This window comes from Barbus barbus (genome assembly GCF_936440315.1).
Source record: "Barbus barbus genome assembly, chromosome: 23".
In the NCBI taxonomy this organism is placed as follows: Eukaryota; Metazoa; Chordata; class Actinopteri; order Cypriniformes; family Cyprinidae; genus Barbus; species Barbus barbus.
The window spans coordinates 29633800-29653036 of record NC_136751.1 but is presented as its reverse complement, the minus strand read 5'-3'; the positions used below and the strand labels follow the sequence as shown (position 1 = coordinate 29653036).

General features: G+C 35.7%; 2 protein-coding genes across 2 annotated transcripts in view; both read left to right on the top strand.

The window, feature by feature from the left end:
* Positions 1 to 639: 639 nt before the first annotated feature.
* On the top strand, positions 640 to 2170 carry serp1 (stress-associated endoplasmic reticulum protein 1). Its single transcript, XM_079373724.1, has 3 exons — positions 640 to 885; positions 1125 to 1200; positions 1734 to 2170. The coding sequence occupies exons 1-3, from the start codon at positions 802 to 804 to the stop codon at positions 1772 to 1774; spliced, it is 201 nt and encodes a 66-aa protein (XP_079229850.1). The 5' UTR covers positions 640 to 801; the 3' UTR covers positions 1775 to 2170.
* Positions 2171 to 3410: 1240 nt separating this feature from the next.
* The window catches only part of lrch3 (leucine-rich repeats and calponin homology (CH) domain containing 3), a 28548-nt gene continuing 12721 nt past the window's right edge, over positions 3411 to 19237 (top strand). The window contains exons 1-8 of the mRNA XM_079373742.1: positions 3411 to 3790; positions 13069 to 13213; positions 14855 to 14981; positions 16581 to 16686; positions 16776 to 16912; positions 17056 to 17165; positions 18005 to 18098; positions 18217 to 18343. Coding sequence (XP_079229868.1) covers positions 3535 to 3790; positions 13069 to 13213; positions 14855 to 14981; positions 16581 to 16686; positions 16776 to 16912; positions 17056 to 17165; positions 18005 to 18098; positions 18217 to 18343 — 1102 coding nt within the window. The 5' untranslated portion in view covers positions 3411 to 3534. The remainder of the gene's footprint in view (positions 3791 to 13068; positions 13214 to 14854; positions 14982 to 16580; positions 16687 to 16775; positions 16913 to 17055; positions 17166 to 18004; positions 18099 to 18216; positions 18344 to 19237) is intronic.

Here is a 19237-nt window from a genome sequence, read left to right as displayed (position 1 = left end):
AATTTCGTTTTGGTCAACGTCAAAAAATGACGCACGATTAATTTCGCTGACGTGTTTTTCTGAACAATCAAAGAGATATTTCCATGATTGACTAATGCTGTGATTAATTGCGGCGAAAAAGAATGACGTTTATCCTTAAAAAAAAAAAAAAAAAAAAAAGAGAATGTGTGAGTTTTAAGATGAACATGAAGTAATTAATAAATGTTTTGACATAATCATCCTTCAGAGGGCGATCGGCGGCCATACAGTCGAAGCTGAATTCAAATCTAATATCTATTTCCATACATCTTTAATGAAAAAATAGATATTCTTTTAAACGCTTGCCATCTAACACACACAAATAAATATTCGCCCCAGCAATCTTTACAGAATTACTAAAAATATATATTTTCCAGTAATCGCAAACAGCAGTGATTAGTCTAGCTCCGCCAGCGCTGATTAAAGTAACACTGACCACGTGACAACAACTCTGCGTTTAAAGCGTTCTGGACAATAATTTATTTATAAATAATAACACTGATTAACTTTAATAGTCATTGACAAGGAAACAACACATTGAAAGAATTAAATAAAATAAAAATAAATATAATGTTTAATCCCCGCCCATGTATTTTAAAGCAAATCTCCATTCTAGGCTTTTATTTCGTCTCGGAGCGTCCACGTCTCGATGGGTGGAGTGAGTTTCTTTTATGCACACGTAGACTAAACCAGTACATCAGTCCGACAGATCACACGTCAAACCTCCTGGGTCTCTTTCGCTCCGACTTTTCTTCTTTTTTTGTAATAAAACAACAGCAGAAGATGGTGGCCAAGCAGAGGATTCGCATGGCGAATGAGAAACACAGCAAGAACATCACTCAGAGAGGCAATGTCTCCAAATCTACGGTAAACTTCCGCTTTACTGCTCTGACTCCTACTATAGCCATTATTTCGATATACATGTGATCAAAAATAGGATTTACTGCTTTGTTTGCATTATAGTAAACGCTTACTTCGTGTATTCGTGTAATATTGTGCTGTTTAATTCACTAAGAAGTCATGATGAGCAGGTTTAATATGTTAATTTGATCATATTGTCTTACTTTAGAAGGTCTGTGTTAATAAACATGCTATTTTTTCTCTAGAGAGGCTCTCAAGAAGAGAAAGGAGCGGTGGGACCGTGGCTTCTTGCCTTGTTCGTCTTTGTAGTTTGTGGATCAGGTGAGTTTACAACCCCAAAAAACATGCATTAAATATGTTGTCTAATGCATTAAAGTAATTACTGATGACTTTTTCAATCAAATGCATGCAACGCAAAGAATTGGCATTGCAAGCATGAACTTTAGCTTAAAGGTACAAAGTGCATTTCTAATGAAGGCTGCTTTCAAACACAATCCATTTTAATTTCAATCTAAAACTGTTGAGTATTCTTAAGTAGTGCTTTAGCTAGTGTTGTATTATTGGGTAAATCATACAGGGAAATGTCTGTACTGTGAGCATTTGTGAGTTTTTCCCATGCACGGGCATCTTATTCATGGGTAGCATGCTCTAAACATTGTGCACTTTATTTGAAGACAACATAAAATCTCTTTTACCTTCATGATTGATCAACATGCAATTAGTTCTTTAGCTTGTTTTTATTTGTCTGATGAACATGCAAAGACACTGAACAACTTAAAAAAAAAAAACCCTTTGCATTATGTGAAGATCAAATATTTGTGTTCTAATGTTATTTTTCTGTCCTCTCGCTACAGCGATATTCCAGATCATTCAGAGCATCAGGATGGGAATGTGAGCGGTCATCTTTATATTTCACCACAACACAACAGTCTCGTGTGCCTTACTCAAAAGCTGGAGGAACATTATCTTCTGAAACATTCCAATGTGGGACTTCTGTCAATATTGCTGCTGAATCCAAGGCAATAAACTCAAACTCAAATGACTTTTTCTGTGGAAAAAAAACACGTTTGTTTAAATGAAATGTCGCATTGAATTTTCTATGTTGTAGGTTTTGGACCAGTTCATGTTAATTATTAACATTATTTGGTACTATGCACCTTTATTGGATTTTCCTCTACATTTAAAGCTGAATTTGTGTTCTTTGACTGTTCGCTCAAGGAAATGAAGGTCCACATATTCAGTTGTATGTGTAGAGAACATGAAAAATAATAAAAAGGACTTTTAAAATGTCTATTTTTTTGTCTTTAGAGTACTTAAAACCAACTGGGGGTCTGCAGATTTCTATAGACTGGTTAAAAATAAACATGCATAAGAGCTCTTATATAAAACAAATGTAAAGATCTGTTGGCTGTTAGCATAGTGGGGTAACTGTGGGGTTTTTAATGATTTATTAAATTTAGTGGTTTGTGTAGTTTTTATAGTTAACCAGTAGGGGATATTTATATATATGAATCCCATTATAGGTGAATACATTTTTCATCTGATTGCAATTCTTTTATATATAATCACACACTCCTTTCTTCAAGAGATTATTGATTATAGAACTGCAAATATATATATATTTTTATTTGAATCATTTAAACAAACTTTTGAATCATACATTTAACATTTGAATCGTATAAACACTTTAAATCAAGATTTGGAGGCACTTCTTGAATTAGTTTATCTCAGATCAACATTTATTTACCATGCAATTTTCCTACTTAACAAGAAATTATGAACGCTTACATTACATAAAAGACATTACAATTTATAAAAATGTGTAAAAATACATAAAATAACTTGAAATCTAAATCTATATTAAGATATATATATAAATAAAATTATAACTATGATTTAAAACCGTTTTTATTTAAAATAGTAATAAGTAAACTGAAATATTAATAAGCAGAGGAACGTAAATTAAACACCAACAGAAAAATAAAAAAAATCCTCAAATTGTTACAAGAATCTGTCACATTTTAGTAGACATTGAAATAATAAATAAATACCTAATTTATTTATTATATTAATATATTAATATTAACGTTAATTTAAAATCTAAATCTATATAATCTATAAGTAAATAAATAATGTTATAACTGTTTTTTAAAAATACTAATATTAAACGAAAACATTAAGCAAAGATAACAAATTAAACATAAACAGAATCATTTTTCAAATTGTTTCAAGAATGTCACATTAAAATGTATACAAATTAAAAAAATAAAATAAATAAAAAATAAAAATAATTTGTTTTTAATATTCATTTATATATATATATATATATATATATATATTACAAATGATTTACAAAAAAAATTAATATTACATAAACGGAATCATTAATAAGCAGAGGTAAGGAAATGAATCGTCATCTACAGAATAATTAAAAAAATATAATTGTTTCAAGGATCTGTCACATTATTTATCACTAGTTAGACAAAAGATTTGAGAAGCGAGTCGTTTCAATCCACGCACGCGCTGACGTCAGTGTCCTCACCGGTGCTCCGTCGATCGGTGCGTCTCTCTGCCTCCGCGCGCTGCACATGCGCACTGTAACCGTCCGAGCTCGTGCGGGGCCCGTGACGATCCAACGGGAGTGTTAGCTGTGTAATGGCGGCTTCGGTGTTGCTCTCTGCGGAAAGCGCCGTGCCTTCTTTTACCGTCGGTCACCCTGCCGGAGTCGCGGCGGCGGGAGCTGCTCATCACGGATTATCCAGTGTTCCCGGAGTCGCGTCCTGGAGCCGCTCGCTGGACCGGGCGCTGGACGAGGCGGCGGCCACCGGAGCGCTCACCCTCAGCGGCAGGAAGCTGAAGGAGTTCCCGCGGAGCGCCGCCGGACACGACCTGACCGACACCACACGCGCCGGTAACGAGCTAACCTTCACATTCTGTTCCCCTTTAACCGTTTTAACCGTTAACCCGTCCAGAAGCTAAGCTAAAGCCGCGCTGGTCGAGTTTTGAGGCTAGTTTGCTCTGTGTTTGACTGTAAACAGAGCTGGAAGCCCACCTTCGGTCCAATCTGCAGAAACTGTCTAAAGTTAAGATTAACTCATGGTTGTGTTTAATCTGTCGAATTGAGCTCCATATACAATAGTCAACATCTGAAGTGTCCTAAAACCACAACACTTCAAACGGTGACTCCTGTAGGTTATTTGAGACCCAAACATTGGGTTTGTTTGACAGGTTAAGCGCTTTATTATGTTGGTCATCCTCAGGTTAAAGTGTTTGATTGTCATGTCATCTTCTTTACTTTATAAGATGTGAATTTTGAGGAATGCTATCATATTAAAGGGTTTCATATTTACATGAACACATGAGATCCAGTCAAGGCTTTTTATTATAATATTGGCAGGATGCTGATGATCATGTGAATCAAGGTTTTACAGTGTTTTTAAATGTTTTAGATCCTGTGGACCCCCATCCTAGAACTTAAAAGGCCTCTATATGTTTGCATGTATAAAGAAAGACTGCATTTATACTGTGAATACTTACATTTAGTCATTTAGCAGATGCTTTTATCCAAAGCGACTTATAAATGAGGACAACAGAAGCAATCAAAACCAACAAAAGAGCAAAAATATGCTATATATATAATCTTATTTTTTAGTTTTTTAATTGTTTTTGTTGCACTGTTTCTCTTTAAACTCTTCTCCAAAATCTCTGTTTATTATACGAGACCCTGTTTGATCGTGAGGTTAATATGTGCTGTATTTTATTACTATAGCAGACGAACAGATACTTCATTTATTATTATGTGCATCATGAAGGACAATATTAGCACTATTACTGACTCGTTAAATGCCTTGCATCTTCCACACGTATTAAAACATGCCCTACTGTAATGTAGCTTGCTTATCTGACACATACAGGTGCAGGCCTCACGGTTTAGGAGTTTCTAGACGTGTTCAAACATGTGATTTTCATTTCATCGCAAGAATCATGTGACCTGCATGAGAGCGTATGTATAGGACCCCATATGTTTATAAAATATTTTAGATTTTAAGTTGCATAAAACCACTTTAAATGAGTTGTGTGTACACCGTAAAACCAGTCCAGGCTATATAAACATCTGTCTGAAGATTTTTGCGGACTGCTGTATGTTTAAATGACTGCTAAATCTCTAAATAACTACCTAGCTGACCGGCATGCAGATAGACAGGTTCATTACTCTTCTTAACAGTTATGACAATACCATAATGACATCTGTGTGTACAGTTGCTTTGTGGTTTTCAGTTTTAGGTTTCTAATTGCTGAGAAAATTAGAATTTAATTTATTTTAGTCTAAAGCATTATGTATATGATGGTTAATGTCTCAAATTACTATCGCAAAGGGAAGATAGATGCAGAAAACTGTTTTTATTTTAAACATCAGCTATATAACACGAGGTAATTGCATTGTGTAGATGTATAATTTAGATGCATAACACACAGCATCTTTAAGCGTTATGTCTTAGGGAATAAAGCGGTGTTACTTAATGCAAGTTTCACTATTATTACTGCTCATATTTAACAAAGCCTAGGTCTAGTAAGTGTTACCCCAGTTAGCCGCCCAGTTGTGTTGCACGGTCTGAAAATAGGAAATGGTCATCGTAGCTCAGGACTACAGCTCTGATCCTGAGCACACTTGGTGTCTTGTGTCTGTGTCAATATTGATCGTCTGTGCAGTGCATGCTGGGATGCACACAAAATTCTCTGATTTCGTTCTCATCCAAAGCCGGTTCACAAAAATGCAGAATCTAGGAGTGAACGGGAACAAAAAATAAAGGAAAGATTTCAATGCTGTAACCCCAAAAATAGCTCTATTGCTTTGCTTTGAGTTTGTTATGGTTTGCTAATGACAGATTGTGAGTGCCATAGCTTTGTTTCTGCCAGATAGTTTATGGGTCTTTTTTTAGTGAGGTCATTTTAGGGTGATAATAACAGTTTAACATCGGTGCTTGATTCTGACTATAAGAGGTGTATCAATAAGTTTAGGAGAAAAAGAGACCGCTGTGAATGCTAGAGATTTAATAAACAATGCTTTTGACATTACAAGAGGACCTCAGATGATGCCAACCCTCAAGCAACATGCATAACTACCAAAGTTTAATCGCAACATATAATCATTACAGTTAATAGTGTTCACCGTCTTCTTGAATACATGCCAGACTGTGTAAAGTGTAGATTTGGCATAAGATTGCTTATCTCTACGTATCTCTAAAACAAAAACAAAACATGTAAGTTAAGGTGTCTTTACACAGCAGAGTTAAGGCTGCTATGTGCCTGCTTAAAATTCAGTGTAAAGATGCAATGCTGTGTAAAATCCAGACTAAATTATGCTGGCTCTGACCCAGCTCAGCCCCAGTATACAGTTGTAATTGCTGTGTAAATTTATTTATGCAGAAAAAGACACTCAAATGCCACTTCAGAAGCACTTCTGTGCCACCTTTACACTGTAAATGATGCATTACAGAGTTACATGGTAAATAATAACAGGTTTGTCAGGAAGTATTTTAACTTCTTTTTCTCCGTTAAAAGTCCTAGCATTTCTTACAGTGTGTGAAAGCTAAGTAATTTTAATGAGTCACAGATCTGAATGCTCCACCTGTGGTGTAATCTTAATATGCGTCATTGAAATGATCTGTTGGCTGTTCGTATTGAATAATTCATAGTCAAGCAGTGTTTGTAAGTCTCTGCTGACTTGACGTGACATTTGACCTCATATTTCCTCGTCCGATTGCTTTGGCTGGGTTGTCCTTTGAACTGTGCCAAATGTACGGGTCTCCTGCTAAGGAATGCTGTCTTCCCTCAGCTCAGAAGACTCGGAACAGGTTTCCTCCCTCAGAAAGCGATTACAAGGCCTTCTGGACCGCTGTCAATTCAATGACACCAGCAGTGCGAACAGCGCGATTGTCCCCGCTGACTGTTTAATTAACTTCAGACTCCCATTTAGAAATGTGTGCTGTATTTAGTGGTAGTTGTTGCTGTTGTTGTCTTGTCAGTTAGTTGATAAAGTTTTCTTCAAGATGATGGAAGTAAATATTTTGATCTTGCAGTCTTGGCAGATAGATGGAGGTTTGGTTGTGAATTTTAGACTAGAGCCCGACCTTTATGAGTTTAAGGCCGATACCGATATTAGGGAGTAAAAAAGGCCGATATCGATATATCGGCTGATATTCTTTGTGTATATTATAGGACAGTACCAGTCAAAAGTTTGGACACACTTCCCATTTGTTCATGCTTCCCATTTTGACTTGTATTTAGAATACAGTATATACATAAACAGAATAATAGGCTACATGAACACATTTTTAGCAATGATAACTCAAATGTGGTGATCAAACACTTATAATGATGTGACAAAAATATGTAATGGAGGCAGGGTATTTAACACTAAACTTAATTATCCAAAATGAGCCTTACATCAGTGCACTTAACAGTACACTTCACATCACTTATTATAAATAACTTTAAAACACAAATAGAACAATATATGAATTAAGAAAATAAACAAGGTAACTGTGTAGGGCAACAAGCTACTGCCAATCCAACAGGGGCAGGTTTGTGCAGGAAGCACAGCTTTTCCAAATGGAAACATCTAAAATGAATAATGATAATCTTTTTTTTTTTGTGTATTTTCTGGTAATCAAATGAACACGCAGAACATGAGGATTCATATTTAAATAGCCTAGTATTTTGCAGTTTATTATTCACAGACACTATCATGATTTGATTTAAGTGTATTGACCTGTTCTTTATTTATTCATCACAAATATGACAGATTACGTGAAATTCCGCGTTATACAGTAAATTCCGCTTTTATGACTGAATCCGCGCTTCCGTCCATGTTTTCTGCATTGAGGTCGAGGAAATCATAGACCCTACTAATGAGCAAACGAGTATGATAAGCTCATTGTGAGAGTAAAAGACGGGGACAATGTTTATTTACTTCATAGCATTGTATCTCACCAACTAGGTGACAACGTAGCATTAAATCACCATTCAACAGACACAAGCCACCACGGCACTGCCGTCTATTGGACTGCAGAAAGATACTACCTTTTCAATCTGTTACGTTACTGACAAACTATGCTGTGTAAGCATGAGTGATATCATGATATGATAAGCATTAGTTCTGGGACACGGCGCGGCTGACATAAACACAAGCACTGACTGCCGTTATCTGCTCCGGTGGCCACAAACGCGTGCAGAGATGAGCAGATCAGCTCTAACGTCTGCTGTTAAAAATTAATCATCCGTTCATCATATAATTATGCTAAACTAAGAATTAGAGTCATTGTAATGTGAGGTTCACATAGGTGCGGGTGGGTGACGGATGGATAATTGGAAGCAGCGGACTCGCGTGAAGTTTGAGCTCATCTCTACACTACACTGACCTGTGTCGCCATTAGCAAACAATGGAGCGCGCTCTGCTCTACAAACTAAGTAATTACACCATTTATAAGCATTTCATCTGCGTAATGGCGGTGCTCATCGTTTACTCAGGAAAAAGGTCTAGATGTTCTGTGAAAAAAAAAAAAAAAAAAAGTTAATATCGGCGGCATATTCGCCGATACCGATATATCTGCGACAGGCTCATATCGGCTGATAAAATCGGCAAAACTATATATTGGTCCGGCTCTATTTTAGACTCACAGTTCTATAATAGAGTTATTTGACTATTCTGGTTAGTTAGTACTCTTAAGGTTTTGTTGAAGATATTTTATTGATTATTTTATTGTGATGGTTTCAACTCCTAAAGGACTCCAGTGGAACTCTTGTATTTAGTTATTTTTAGCTTTTTAGTTATTTATATTTGTTAGTTGGTTATTTATTTGTTGGTTATTAATTTATTGGATATTTATTTTGTTATTTGTTGGTTATTTAATTATAAGCTGTTAATTTATTTTAATTTTTTTTTATTTAGGCTAGTTATTGTTTTTTATTTAATTTTTCTTTGATTACCTTGTATGAAAGATTTAATGGAACCACACTGAGTGTTGCTTTTTTGTTTTGATTAATTAGATTAATAAACATTTTAAGACTGAATCAAGAAATCTCTAGAACTTTTTCTTTCTTTCTTTCTTTCTTTCTTTCTTTCTTTCTTTCTTTCTTTCTTTCTTTCTTTCTTTCTTTCTTTCTTTCACATAGTGCTTTGTGAATTTCCTCAGTACAAAATATTGCATGTAAATATTCCATTGTAATTTGTAATTCTCAATATTGTCAAAGAGGGAAAAACAAACAAATCTATAAAAGTTGAGTCACTATTACATGTACTATATTATACCTTAAATACTTTTTTTTCTGTTACTGTAATGACAGCATGGGAATCAAATGTGCTAAATAGTCATGTCAATAATGTCACAGTATTGAATGAAGTTTTTCTTTGTTGTTGGATTTTGGTGCTGATATATTCTAGCTTTGCACGAGTTGTTTGAGAAATGTTACCGCTCTCTGAGTGCTGTGGACTGTGGTCATGTCAGGTTATTTGTGAAAAGTCAGAGACATTGCAATTACACACTTTCCCACGCCATGCTTTGTTTTGAACAGAAGCTCTTGGCCTTATATAAGCAGGCATGTCAAGTTCACCGCAGAGGACCTCTTGGTTGCAACACGATGAGCACTAAAACACACACAGGCGTAGAAGTTTTGTTATACTGCGTTTAACTTACAGGTTTCTTTTGCTTAGTGCATTGTTCATGAAATTTGTAGGAACTGTTACATTTTGTGGCCTTGTTAATTTAGTTTAGTGTAGATTTAATCCGGGCTGGGTGATATATTGAATATGCATGATATGCATTGAATATATAACGTATATATAACATGAAATAACAATACTAATAGCACAGTAATTCATGCATTTTATTGTAGACCAGTTTAGTTCATCATTGTTGTGACAGAGAATGTTAAACTGTTTCAACACTCAACTTTTATGTGTGTGTGTGTGTGTGTGTATATATATGCACAATAGCACAATAGATTTTTTTTTTCTTCAGATTAACAGGTTAGGGTGTTAACTGTATTTTACTTGTATTAAACATTTTGAATCAACTTCGCATGTGTAGCTGTTTCAAAATGATTGTTGTTCTGACTAGATAAAAAATAGGATTCTTTTATTTTAGACTAGAAATATTTGGCTTGTTTTTGGTGTTATTTAGCAGTGTGTTTTATTGAAAAGGCTTACGAGAGAGGTATTTGATCTAGAAGGAATCCTTCGAGGGAGGATGCAGGATTGAATATTATTGCAGTGAGTCTGTCTGCTGTTGTCTTGCCTCGAGGCCAGAACTGATGACTGTTATGTACAAGCATGGAGGAAGTGAAGTCATCTGGATATTACTGTCTATATTTGACCGAGGCCACGAGTCAGGCTGAAATACTGTATTGTGCTGGACACTCATAGAGGAAATATAAACCAAAAACGAGAAGATGAGATGCACATTACTCAGTCTTTGCTCTTCTTGGCTCTGATGTTGCATAGTGTTGGTTGTTTGTTTTCAGAATTGCAGTATGGTTTGTAAACAGATCGTCACAGGGATCAGAGACTGTTAAGGACAAGTGTCTTGGATCCTGTCTAGGCCTGATATAATCTGATGATTTCTGATCCCACTTCGCTTGTTTAGTGGGTGTTTCCAATAACTGTGTGTGTCTGAGCGTCTGAAAACCAAAACTCCTTATGCCGTATTTTCTGTAAAATATGACTCAGAAAGACACAGAAGTTGCTTGTGCTCATCTGAAACATCTGCCCACTTTATTGTAAAAGGGTGTGTGTGTGTGTGTGTTGAGCTCTCCGTAATGGATCCGTGCTGCGTTTGTGTGCTGTATTTAGGTAGCAGTCATTGTAGGAAGCAGACGTTACAGTCAGCAGCACTTCCTGTCTTCCCCATCCCGGATCTCTGCACAGCTGCACTGTGACAAATATAGATCCAGTGTGGATTGGAAAGCCATCAGTACATCCACACACCTCCACAAACAACATATACAGGCTGCAGATCTGATTACACTGATATTGTGTTGCAAAACACTGATCCAGGCCTGTAAGATGGCAGAGGTTTAAGAAAACCTGTGCGATTTGGAAACTTGAACTGTGCAATAGAAAAATTATCAGTAACTATTTTTTAGCCTTTTGACAATATGTAATATACATCTCCATCTATTTGCTCTTTTTTTTGTAAGTCTTTTGTTCCAGCATATTCAGAAGAATGAAAATGTTCATGTTATGTTTTTAAATACACATTTTCATTGTGCTTTTATTGTAATTTTTGCTATTAGTATATTCAGAAAATGTAAACATGTTCAGAAAAAATTAAGTGTATTCAGAAAATACTGACAAAGCTGTTTAAAAAATGTATTAAAATACACATTTTCAGAAAATCTTTTTAATTTTTATTTTATTTACAAAATCACAACATTTTTAAAATACATATTAATCTTTTTTTATAGTTTTCATCATTTTTATGTTGTGGTTTTTGCTATTGGCATATTCAGAAAATATAAATATTTTCAGAAAATACTTAAAAAATCTTTTAGAAAGTTCTGAATCTTTTTAAATGTAAATGTATTCAGAAAATACAGACAAAATCTTCACAAAGTGTATTGTCATGTATGCTAGTAGTATATTCAGAAAATGTGAATATTCCAACAAATAAAAAAAAAAAAAGTCAGAATCTTTAAATATGTATTCAGAAAATACAGACAAAATCTTTTGAAATAACGTACATTATCATTGGCTTTATATTGTCGTTTGTGCTATTTGTATATTCAGAAAATGCATATAAAATAATTTTAAAGGTTTAAAAAAAAAAAAATTTTATTGAATTTATATTGTCAGAGAATGTTAAGATTAGATTGTTCTCAAAACAAACTTCGTCAGGTAAGTTCGGTGCTGTCAAACTGCGCACAGCTAAAACACAAACGCTATCACAGCTGCCATGTGTTGTCTGAAACATCTGTAAGATCTGCAGCATCTCCTGCGTGACTATTGTCTGATGTCTCTCCATGCTTTGCTGTTATTAGCTCAGAATCTGGTCTGAGTGTTGAAATGAGTGTTGGAGCACCAGTGAGGATATACTGGCCTCTTTCATGTACACCAGAACAGAAAAATGGATACTTATCTCATTCCTAGACCGGCAGCTATTTTTGGTAGTCATGGGGTCCCTTGTGTGAGTGTTTGTCCTCTGGGTTTAAAGTCTGTTTGTGTGTGTGTGCACGTGCATGCACATATATAAAAAGTTTCTTGAATTTCTGATTAAATTAAAGCAAGATTTCTGGATTACTGTACTGTGCTGTTATTATATCTAATTAAGATTTCAGATCGGACGCTTGCATTGTGGCTGCATTAACAGAAGTATGTTTTATAAATTGATACTTTATGTATAAATTGGGCATGCATTTTGTAATTTGGTCATGCATTTTAATTTTTATTTTTTTCTAATTAAATTTAAGAGTGCATATACAGCAGAGTTCCATTTTGTAATTAAAATTAAAATTTGACAGCTGTATGTAATCATGCATATATTTTATTGACTGTTTTGAAAGCAATCATAGGCCATAATAAAGACGGCCACTTTTGAATTCTGCATACACAGTGCTGTGTGAACCCTCAAAAGGGGTCAGTCACTTGTTCTTGTTAACTGCCAGTTGACAATTGGATAGACCTGGATAATAAGTGTGCAATGGAAATGTCAGTTTTTCCCCACACAGACTAGAATCAGACCTCTATTTTTCTATTTGTAGCAGATAAGGAGTTCAATAACTCCGTATTTGGATTTTATTTATGTGAAGTATTACACCGAAAAGGTGTAAATATGTGTTTGTTTGTAATGCACTTGAGTAGGTCTCAGATGTTGTGTTTGGCATTTTGGCTTGCAGCAATGAGCCTTAATATATCCTGCTTCCAATATCAGCCAATTCAGATCAATAGCAGTAATAAAAAAATAAACATTTTGGCTGATGCATTTGTATAATTTCCCTGACCTGAATTAGAAGAAAGTTTCTAGAGGGTTCTCAGAGACTGTATTTCCAGCACATTGGTCCAGAAATGGACAGCCAAGAGCTCATCAAACACGCTTGTACATGAGCGAAACCAAAGACAGGTGCGCAGCCGTCCTGGATGCCAGACTTGCATTTCTCATTGTCTCTTTCTCTCTCTGTTATCTGTCCTCTCAGATCTATCACGAAACAGACTGACGGAGCTGCCGGTGGAGGTGTGCATGTTTGTGTCTCTGGAGAGCTTGAACCTGTACCAGAACTGCTTGCGTTCACTACCAGAGAGTCTGATCAACCTACAGTCCCTCACCTACCTAAACATCAGGTCATATACAGACACAGCATTCATAACATAATTTGAACATATATTTATCTAAAATATTGGCATTGAACCATTTTAACATGGAGTTATTGAGATATGAAAAACATTGATTGGATTTGTTTAAAAACTCAATCAAGAGTCCATTTGTGACACTGGAGCACAAAACCTTAAGTAGGAGTCTTAAGTAGCACGGGTATATTTGTAGCAATATGGGTCAAAATTATTGATTTTTCTTTTATGCCAAAAATCAGTAGGACATTAAGTAAAGATTGTGTTCCATGAAGATATTTAGTAAATTTCCTACTGTAAATATATCAAAACTTAATTTTTGATTAATAATATGCATTGCTAAGAACTTCATTTGGACAACTTTAAAGGCAATTTTCTCAATATTTAGATTTTTTTTGGACCCTCGGATGTAAAAAAAATTGTATCTCGGTCAAATATGGTCCTATCCTAACAAACCATACGTCAATGGAAAGATTATTTATTTATCCAGGGTCACATTTCTTACAATTCATGATTTGAGATTTAAAGGGATAGTTCACCCAAAAATGAAAATTCTGTCATTAATTGCTCACCCTCATGTCGTTCCAAACCCGTAAGACCTTCGTTCATCTTCGGAACACAAATTAAGATATTTTTGATAAAATCTGAGAGCTCTCTGACCTTCCCATAGACAGCAAGGGTCCTAACTAGGGATGCACGATATTGGAAAAAAACTCACATTGCAATATTTTGTGTTTCTGCGATATATATTGTGATATGGGAAAGAAAAAAAAAACACCAGATGACTTGAAAAGCTCTATTTGGAAAATAATAATCAATGATTGGTGTGATTTTGTAGGTGAGTAAATCAGCACAGAAAAATAAACAAATTACAAGCATAGATAAATATATTAGAACAAAGATATAAATTACTGGTTGAATAATCAAATGTAAAATAACACTGCAGTTTTCATTTTAAATTTAACAATTTTGTTAGCTTTATTTTTTTTCAGTATTAGTAATTTACTTTTTTCAGTTAGTTTTCAAAAGAACATTTTTAATTTGTTTAAGTTGAAGTTTCTCATCTAATGTACTGTATTTGTTTTATTTAAGTTAATAATTTTATTTTTGGTTAACAATAACAACACTGTTAGCAACAAAGAGATGAGAGATTATAGCAAAACCGGATGATAGTAGATAAGATGATGTAGAGAAGAGATCAAACTTCTCAAGTGACAGAAACTTATGTAGAACTTGTGTAGAAGCAGGATTTGTGTTTACAAATTATGATACCTAAATCTCGTTGAGGAGAGTTTGCTCTTACTATTTTGAGTAATCGGGCTATTTTTTGCTTTTGCTTGGTGGCAAATAAAACAAAATAAACAATGAAATAAAATATGACATAAATACAGTAAAATAAAAATAAAATGTTAAATATTTTCATCTAATATTTATATTTATTTCAATTAATTTTTTATATAAAAGTTTTAGTTAACAATATCAACACTATTAGCAGCATAAAATCATTCAGAACTCGTTAGTAACTACATTGCCCTTTCCAAGTTATTCAAGCGAAAGCACCACTCATATTTTCTTAAATCTAGTCATTGGAGCCTGCGGTTTCTGATTCTCTTGGTTCTCGTTTTCTCTCTGCAGTCGGAACCAGTTGTCCACTCTCCCCGCTCATCTGTGCCGTCTGCCGCTCAAAGTTCTGATCGCCTGCAATAACAAGCTGGTATCGCTGCCGGAGGATCTGGGCAAACTCAGACAGCTCACCGAACTGGTGTGTGGACCAGCGCTCGCTCGAGCTCTGCAGTCATCTTCACATTTACTCTCACTTATGCACATTCAGGGGTGCAAACTTGTCACCTTTCGGCGAAATTTGCCGTTTTCACCTTAAAATAGGCCATTCGTGAGAATCGTGTAGATCTGTAAATAAATGGGCTGTCGAGGCCATCGTTGTATCTGCGAGTCATCTGTGTCACGTCACCTGTAGCGTTTCTTTCCCCTGTTGGCAAAGGAATGGACCCGCCCTACTCTGCCTCTGATTGGCTTACCTTCGTGCTTTCCCTCATCCAACCAATCAAAGCCTAACTTTTAGATGCGGCAGGCAACTGTTCATATTTCCAGAGGCTATGTAAAACGTGAACAATCTAATGATAAACAATTTATTTTTGAAGTAATTGTGGTGGTTAGATTAGCCTGTTTGTAGCTAGCTAAATTAAGTTTGCTGTAGAGCAGGATGGAATGCATTAGTATCTGCTGTAAATTATGGTGTTCCAGTTTAAATGGTGATTACCGTGTGAGGCAGTTTTGGGTTTTTTTGCATGAGGCTGCTGTTGCGATCGATATGAAGATTGTAAGTTGCATAATCGCTACATTAGAAGTCGATTTGAGAACTGTTCGACCTACAAGTAAAGCATAGCGTTTAATGAACAGCAATATTAGTATCACTCAGCTCAAGTGGAGGCAGCGCTAGGTCTCAGTCTGTAACAGCCTGTTTCAAGACGAAGAAACAACTCGCGTTTAGTCAGCTGCTTCAAACATTTGAGTGCTGAAATGAAGATTTACAGTGGTTTATTTGCCCTAAGTTCATGTAACATCTTAACAACAATCCTTGTTGATTGTAGACCGTAGTAGTCGCTCAAACGTCTTTTAATCATATAAAGGTGTTTATCCTTGAATGGTGCAAAAAATGCTTTCTTAGTTTTTGTCTTGTTTCTAGTCCAAATATATCTAAACATTCTTAAATCAAGAAGCATTTTCTAGACAAGTAAATATTGTCTTGTTTTCAGAAAAAAAGTTTTTCCTTAAAACAAGCAAAATAATCTGCAAATGGGGTAAGCAAAATAATCTTATTTCAAACCGAAAACAAGGTTATTTTGACTTATTTTTTTCTGGAAAAAAAAGAGATTTGATTTAAGAAACAAGACCAAAAATGTAAGAAAAGCATTTTTGCCGTGTGTAACATTTTCTTCCTGTAAAGCAGTTTGACTTGCCATTGTGTGTGAAATGTGCTATGTGAATTAACTTGCCTTTACCTACATTGGCTACATGAACTAGTTAAATGCCAAACTTTACCACTCACCCACTTCAATTTTTTGTTGCTAAAGAGAACATTTCACATTTCGCACTTTCACTTGTTTCAAATTGTTTGTAACTCCATTTACCAGATAAAAATATTGTGTGATGAAGGTATATTTTGTGTTTTACTTGGGTGGGTGTCACAGGGCCAGAGAGGGAGTCCAGTGGGTTATTTGTGTGTGTGTGTGTGTGTTGTGGGGCAGGGGTGGGGGGTTAGTTTAGTTTGTCAACTTTTTCACCCCTGACGAGTTTGCACGCCTGACATTACTCATCAATTCTCTCTCTCTCTCTATTCAAGGACGTCAGCTGTAATGAGATCCAGACGCTTCCTCCACAGATCGGTCAGCTGGAAGCTCTGCACGACCTCAACATCCGCAGAAACCACCTCGTTCGCCTGCCTCCTGGTCAGAAACGCAAGCACCTGCACCTGAATGAAATGAGTGATGTTTTTGTGTAGATGAGTTGTGTCATCTCTGTGTTCATCGGTTTGCAGAGTTGGCTGAGCTGCCGTTGGTCCGGCTTGATTTTTCCTGTAACAAGGTCACGACAATCCCAGTATGCTACCGCAATCTCAGACAGCTCCAGAGCATCATTCTGGACAACAATCCTCTCCAGAGCCCACCTGCACAGGTAACACACATTCCTGTTTTGATCTAAGAAATACGTCACTTTATGAGAGTAAAAATATTTTTTCATTGCCTTTGAGTTCTATTTAAATGTCAGGAGCACCACTGAGAATCATGTTTATTGGTGTGTTTTTCCATTTTTTTCAGATCTGTATAAAGGGAAAGATCCATATATTTAAATATCTGAACATGGAGGCATGTAAAGCAGCGTCAGACCTTCCAGACTATGACAGAAGACCACAGCCTTTCGGATCCTGGTAAGAACTCTCCTTCATTTCACTGGCTTTTGTGAGCATAAACTCCTCCTTGTCTTTCACTCTCGCACCCACATTAATTTGAGCCGGTGTTTATCGGCCGTATCTCTGAGAGGACACGCAAAGCAGGGCGATTCTGCAGATAAGAAGGGAGGGAAAGGAAAAGACACAGACAGAATGAAAGCTTGGATTGATTGGAATGAAGGTTTGAAGAGAGGAGAGATTGCAGCAAAACCGGATAACGGTAGATGAGATGATGTAGAGATCAAACATCTCAGGAAATTTGACAGAAACTTATGAGGATCTTTATACACAGTGGTTCTCAAGATGTTTGTGGTAAAATCAACATCTTTATAAGGATTTTTTTGTTTACAGATTATACCACCTATAATGTTGCTGTTACTTTTCTGATTAGTCAGGTTATTATTTGTGGTGGCAAATAAAATATGAAAAAATGTTAATAAAATAAAATATAAAAAAATAAGTTGTAAAATAATATAAAATAAAAAAGCAAAATAATTTATATCAGCTTTACACTATTTAGACGGGGAAATAGTGTGTCGAAATAGTGTCATTTTCCTCTGGCCAGACAAAATCAGCTGTTTAAATCTAGGCTAAAGCAGAGATCAGTCAGTCCCGATGGCCGTTTAGGAGACAGAGTCTTCACTGGGGATCTCTCTCTGGGGCTCATCCAGTTGTCCTGGTCTCCGCTGACGTTATCTTGTAGCATGACAAGTATTGTAGCATGATATGGGTGTTAGAAAGTTAGTTAGAAAGACTATTTCTGTGTGTGAAACTTCAGATGATTTGATGTTGCTCTCTCTGGTCGGTCTGTTTCTCAGTGTAGAGGATTTGTATTCTGGCCGGCTGTACGGAGCTCTGGACTCTGGCTTTAACAGTGTGGACAGCGGAGACAAGAGGTGGTCTGGAAATGAGGCAAGTGCTATTCTGATCACTCAATCAGCAATCCACTCTATCCAGCTGTTATTCTCCATAATGTATCACTCATTTCATTCTCCTGTTCTGCTTTTTCCCAATTTATCCATTCTTAAAGCCTTCAGATGAGTTGTCAGACCTGCCGTTAAGAGTGGCGGAAATCACCAGAGAGCAAAGACAGAGACGAGATCGAGAAAGAGAACGTGAGGATCATCGGACAGGGTCTCACGCAACCAATGGCACATGTGAGAGGACATCTACACTTATGAGCAGAGGTGTAAAAAGTACTCAAAAATGTTACTCAAGTGAAAGTACAAGTATCTGGCCAAAAACATACTTGAGTAAAAGTAAAAAAGTACAAGTTTAAATTGTACTCAAGTATTAAAAAAGTAGTAAAGTACTTTTCTGACGAACATATAGTGCAACAACAGCAATTAAAATGCAGCACAGCGGAAGACAGGGAAAGGGATTATAAAAAGGGAAACTCCATCCTTTCCACCCTCACGCCATCCCATATGACTTTCATTTATCAGTTTTAGAAAAACATTCATGTGTATGGGACATCCAAAAATGACACTTCAAAAACTGCACAAAGTGAATATGACAGTAACGCATGCAACCCCTGTTAATGAATCAGTGTCTTCTTAAGTGATACGATATGTAAGAAGGATACAAATAGTAATATTTTAAACTTGATTGTCGTGTTCACTTTGTGTGGTTTCTGAAGTGGTTCTGTCTCCTTATCTGGACTAAAAATATTTGCTTGTGTTCATCTTAAGAAAGAAAGTCATAAACATCTGGGGTGACACGAGGGTCAGTAAATGATCTGAGAATTTTTAGGAGAACTATCCCTTTGAAGAGCAAGATGTGTGGCAGAGGCAAGAAACATATTCCATACAAGAATGTGTTGAATTAATGAGGAGAGTCAAAGAATTAAAACATACAACATTCATGTTTTGTGTGTTGTCTATTCAACATCACTGTCTGAAAGGATAATTCATCCTTTAATTATTTATTTGGGGCTTTTAGAGTTTTTATCAGCAAATATTGATAAATAATTATTTGTGATTTATTAGATTAATTAATGAGCAATGTGTAATTAAGATCATTAAGACATATTATAAATACTTAAATATAAT

Bases quoted from the DNA above. Each gene is read 5' to 3' on its own strand.
- serp1 (XM_079373724.1), top strand. From the start codon at position 802: ATGGTGGCCAAGCAGAGGATTCGCATGGCGAATGAGAAACACAGCAAG. The intron at 886-1,124 runs GTAAACTTCCGC...TTTTTTCTCTAG, and splicing joins GCAATGTCTCCAAATCTACG to AGAGGCTCTCAAGAAGAGAA. The intron at 1,201-1,733 runs GTGAGTTTACAA...CTCTCGCTACAG, and splicing joins CTTTGTAGTTTGTGGATCAG to CGATATTCCAGATCATTCAG.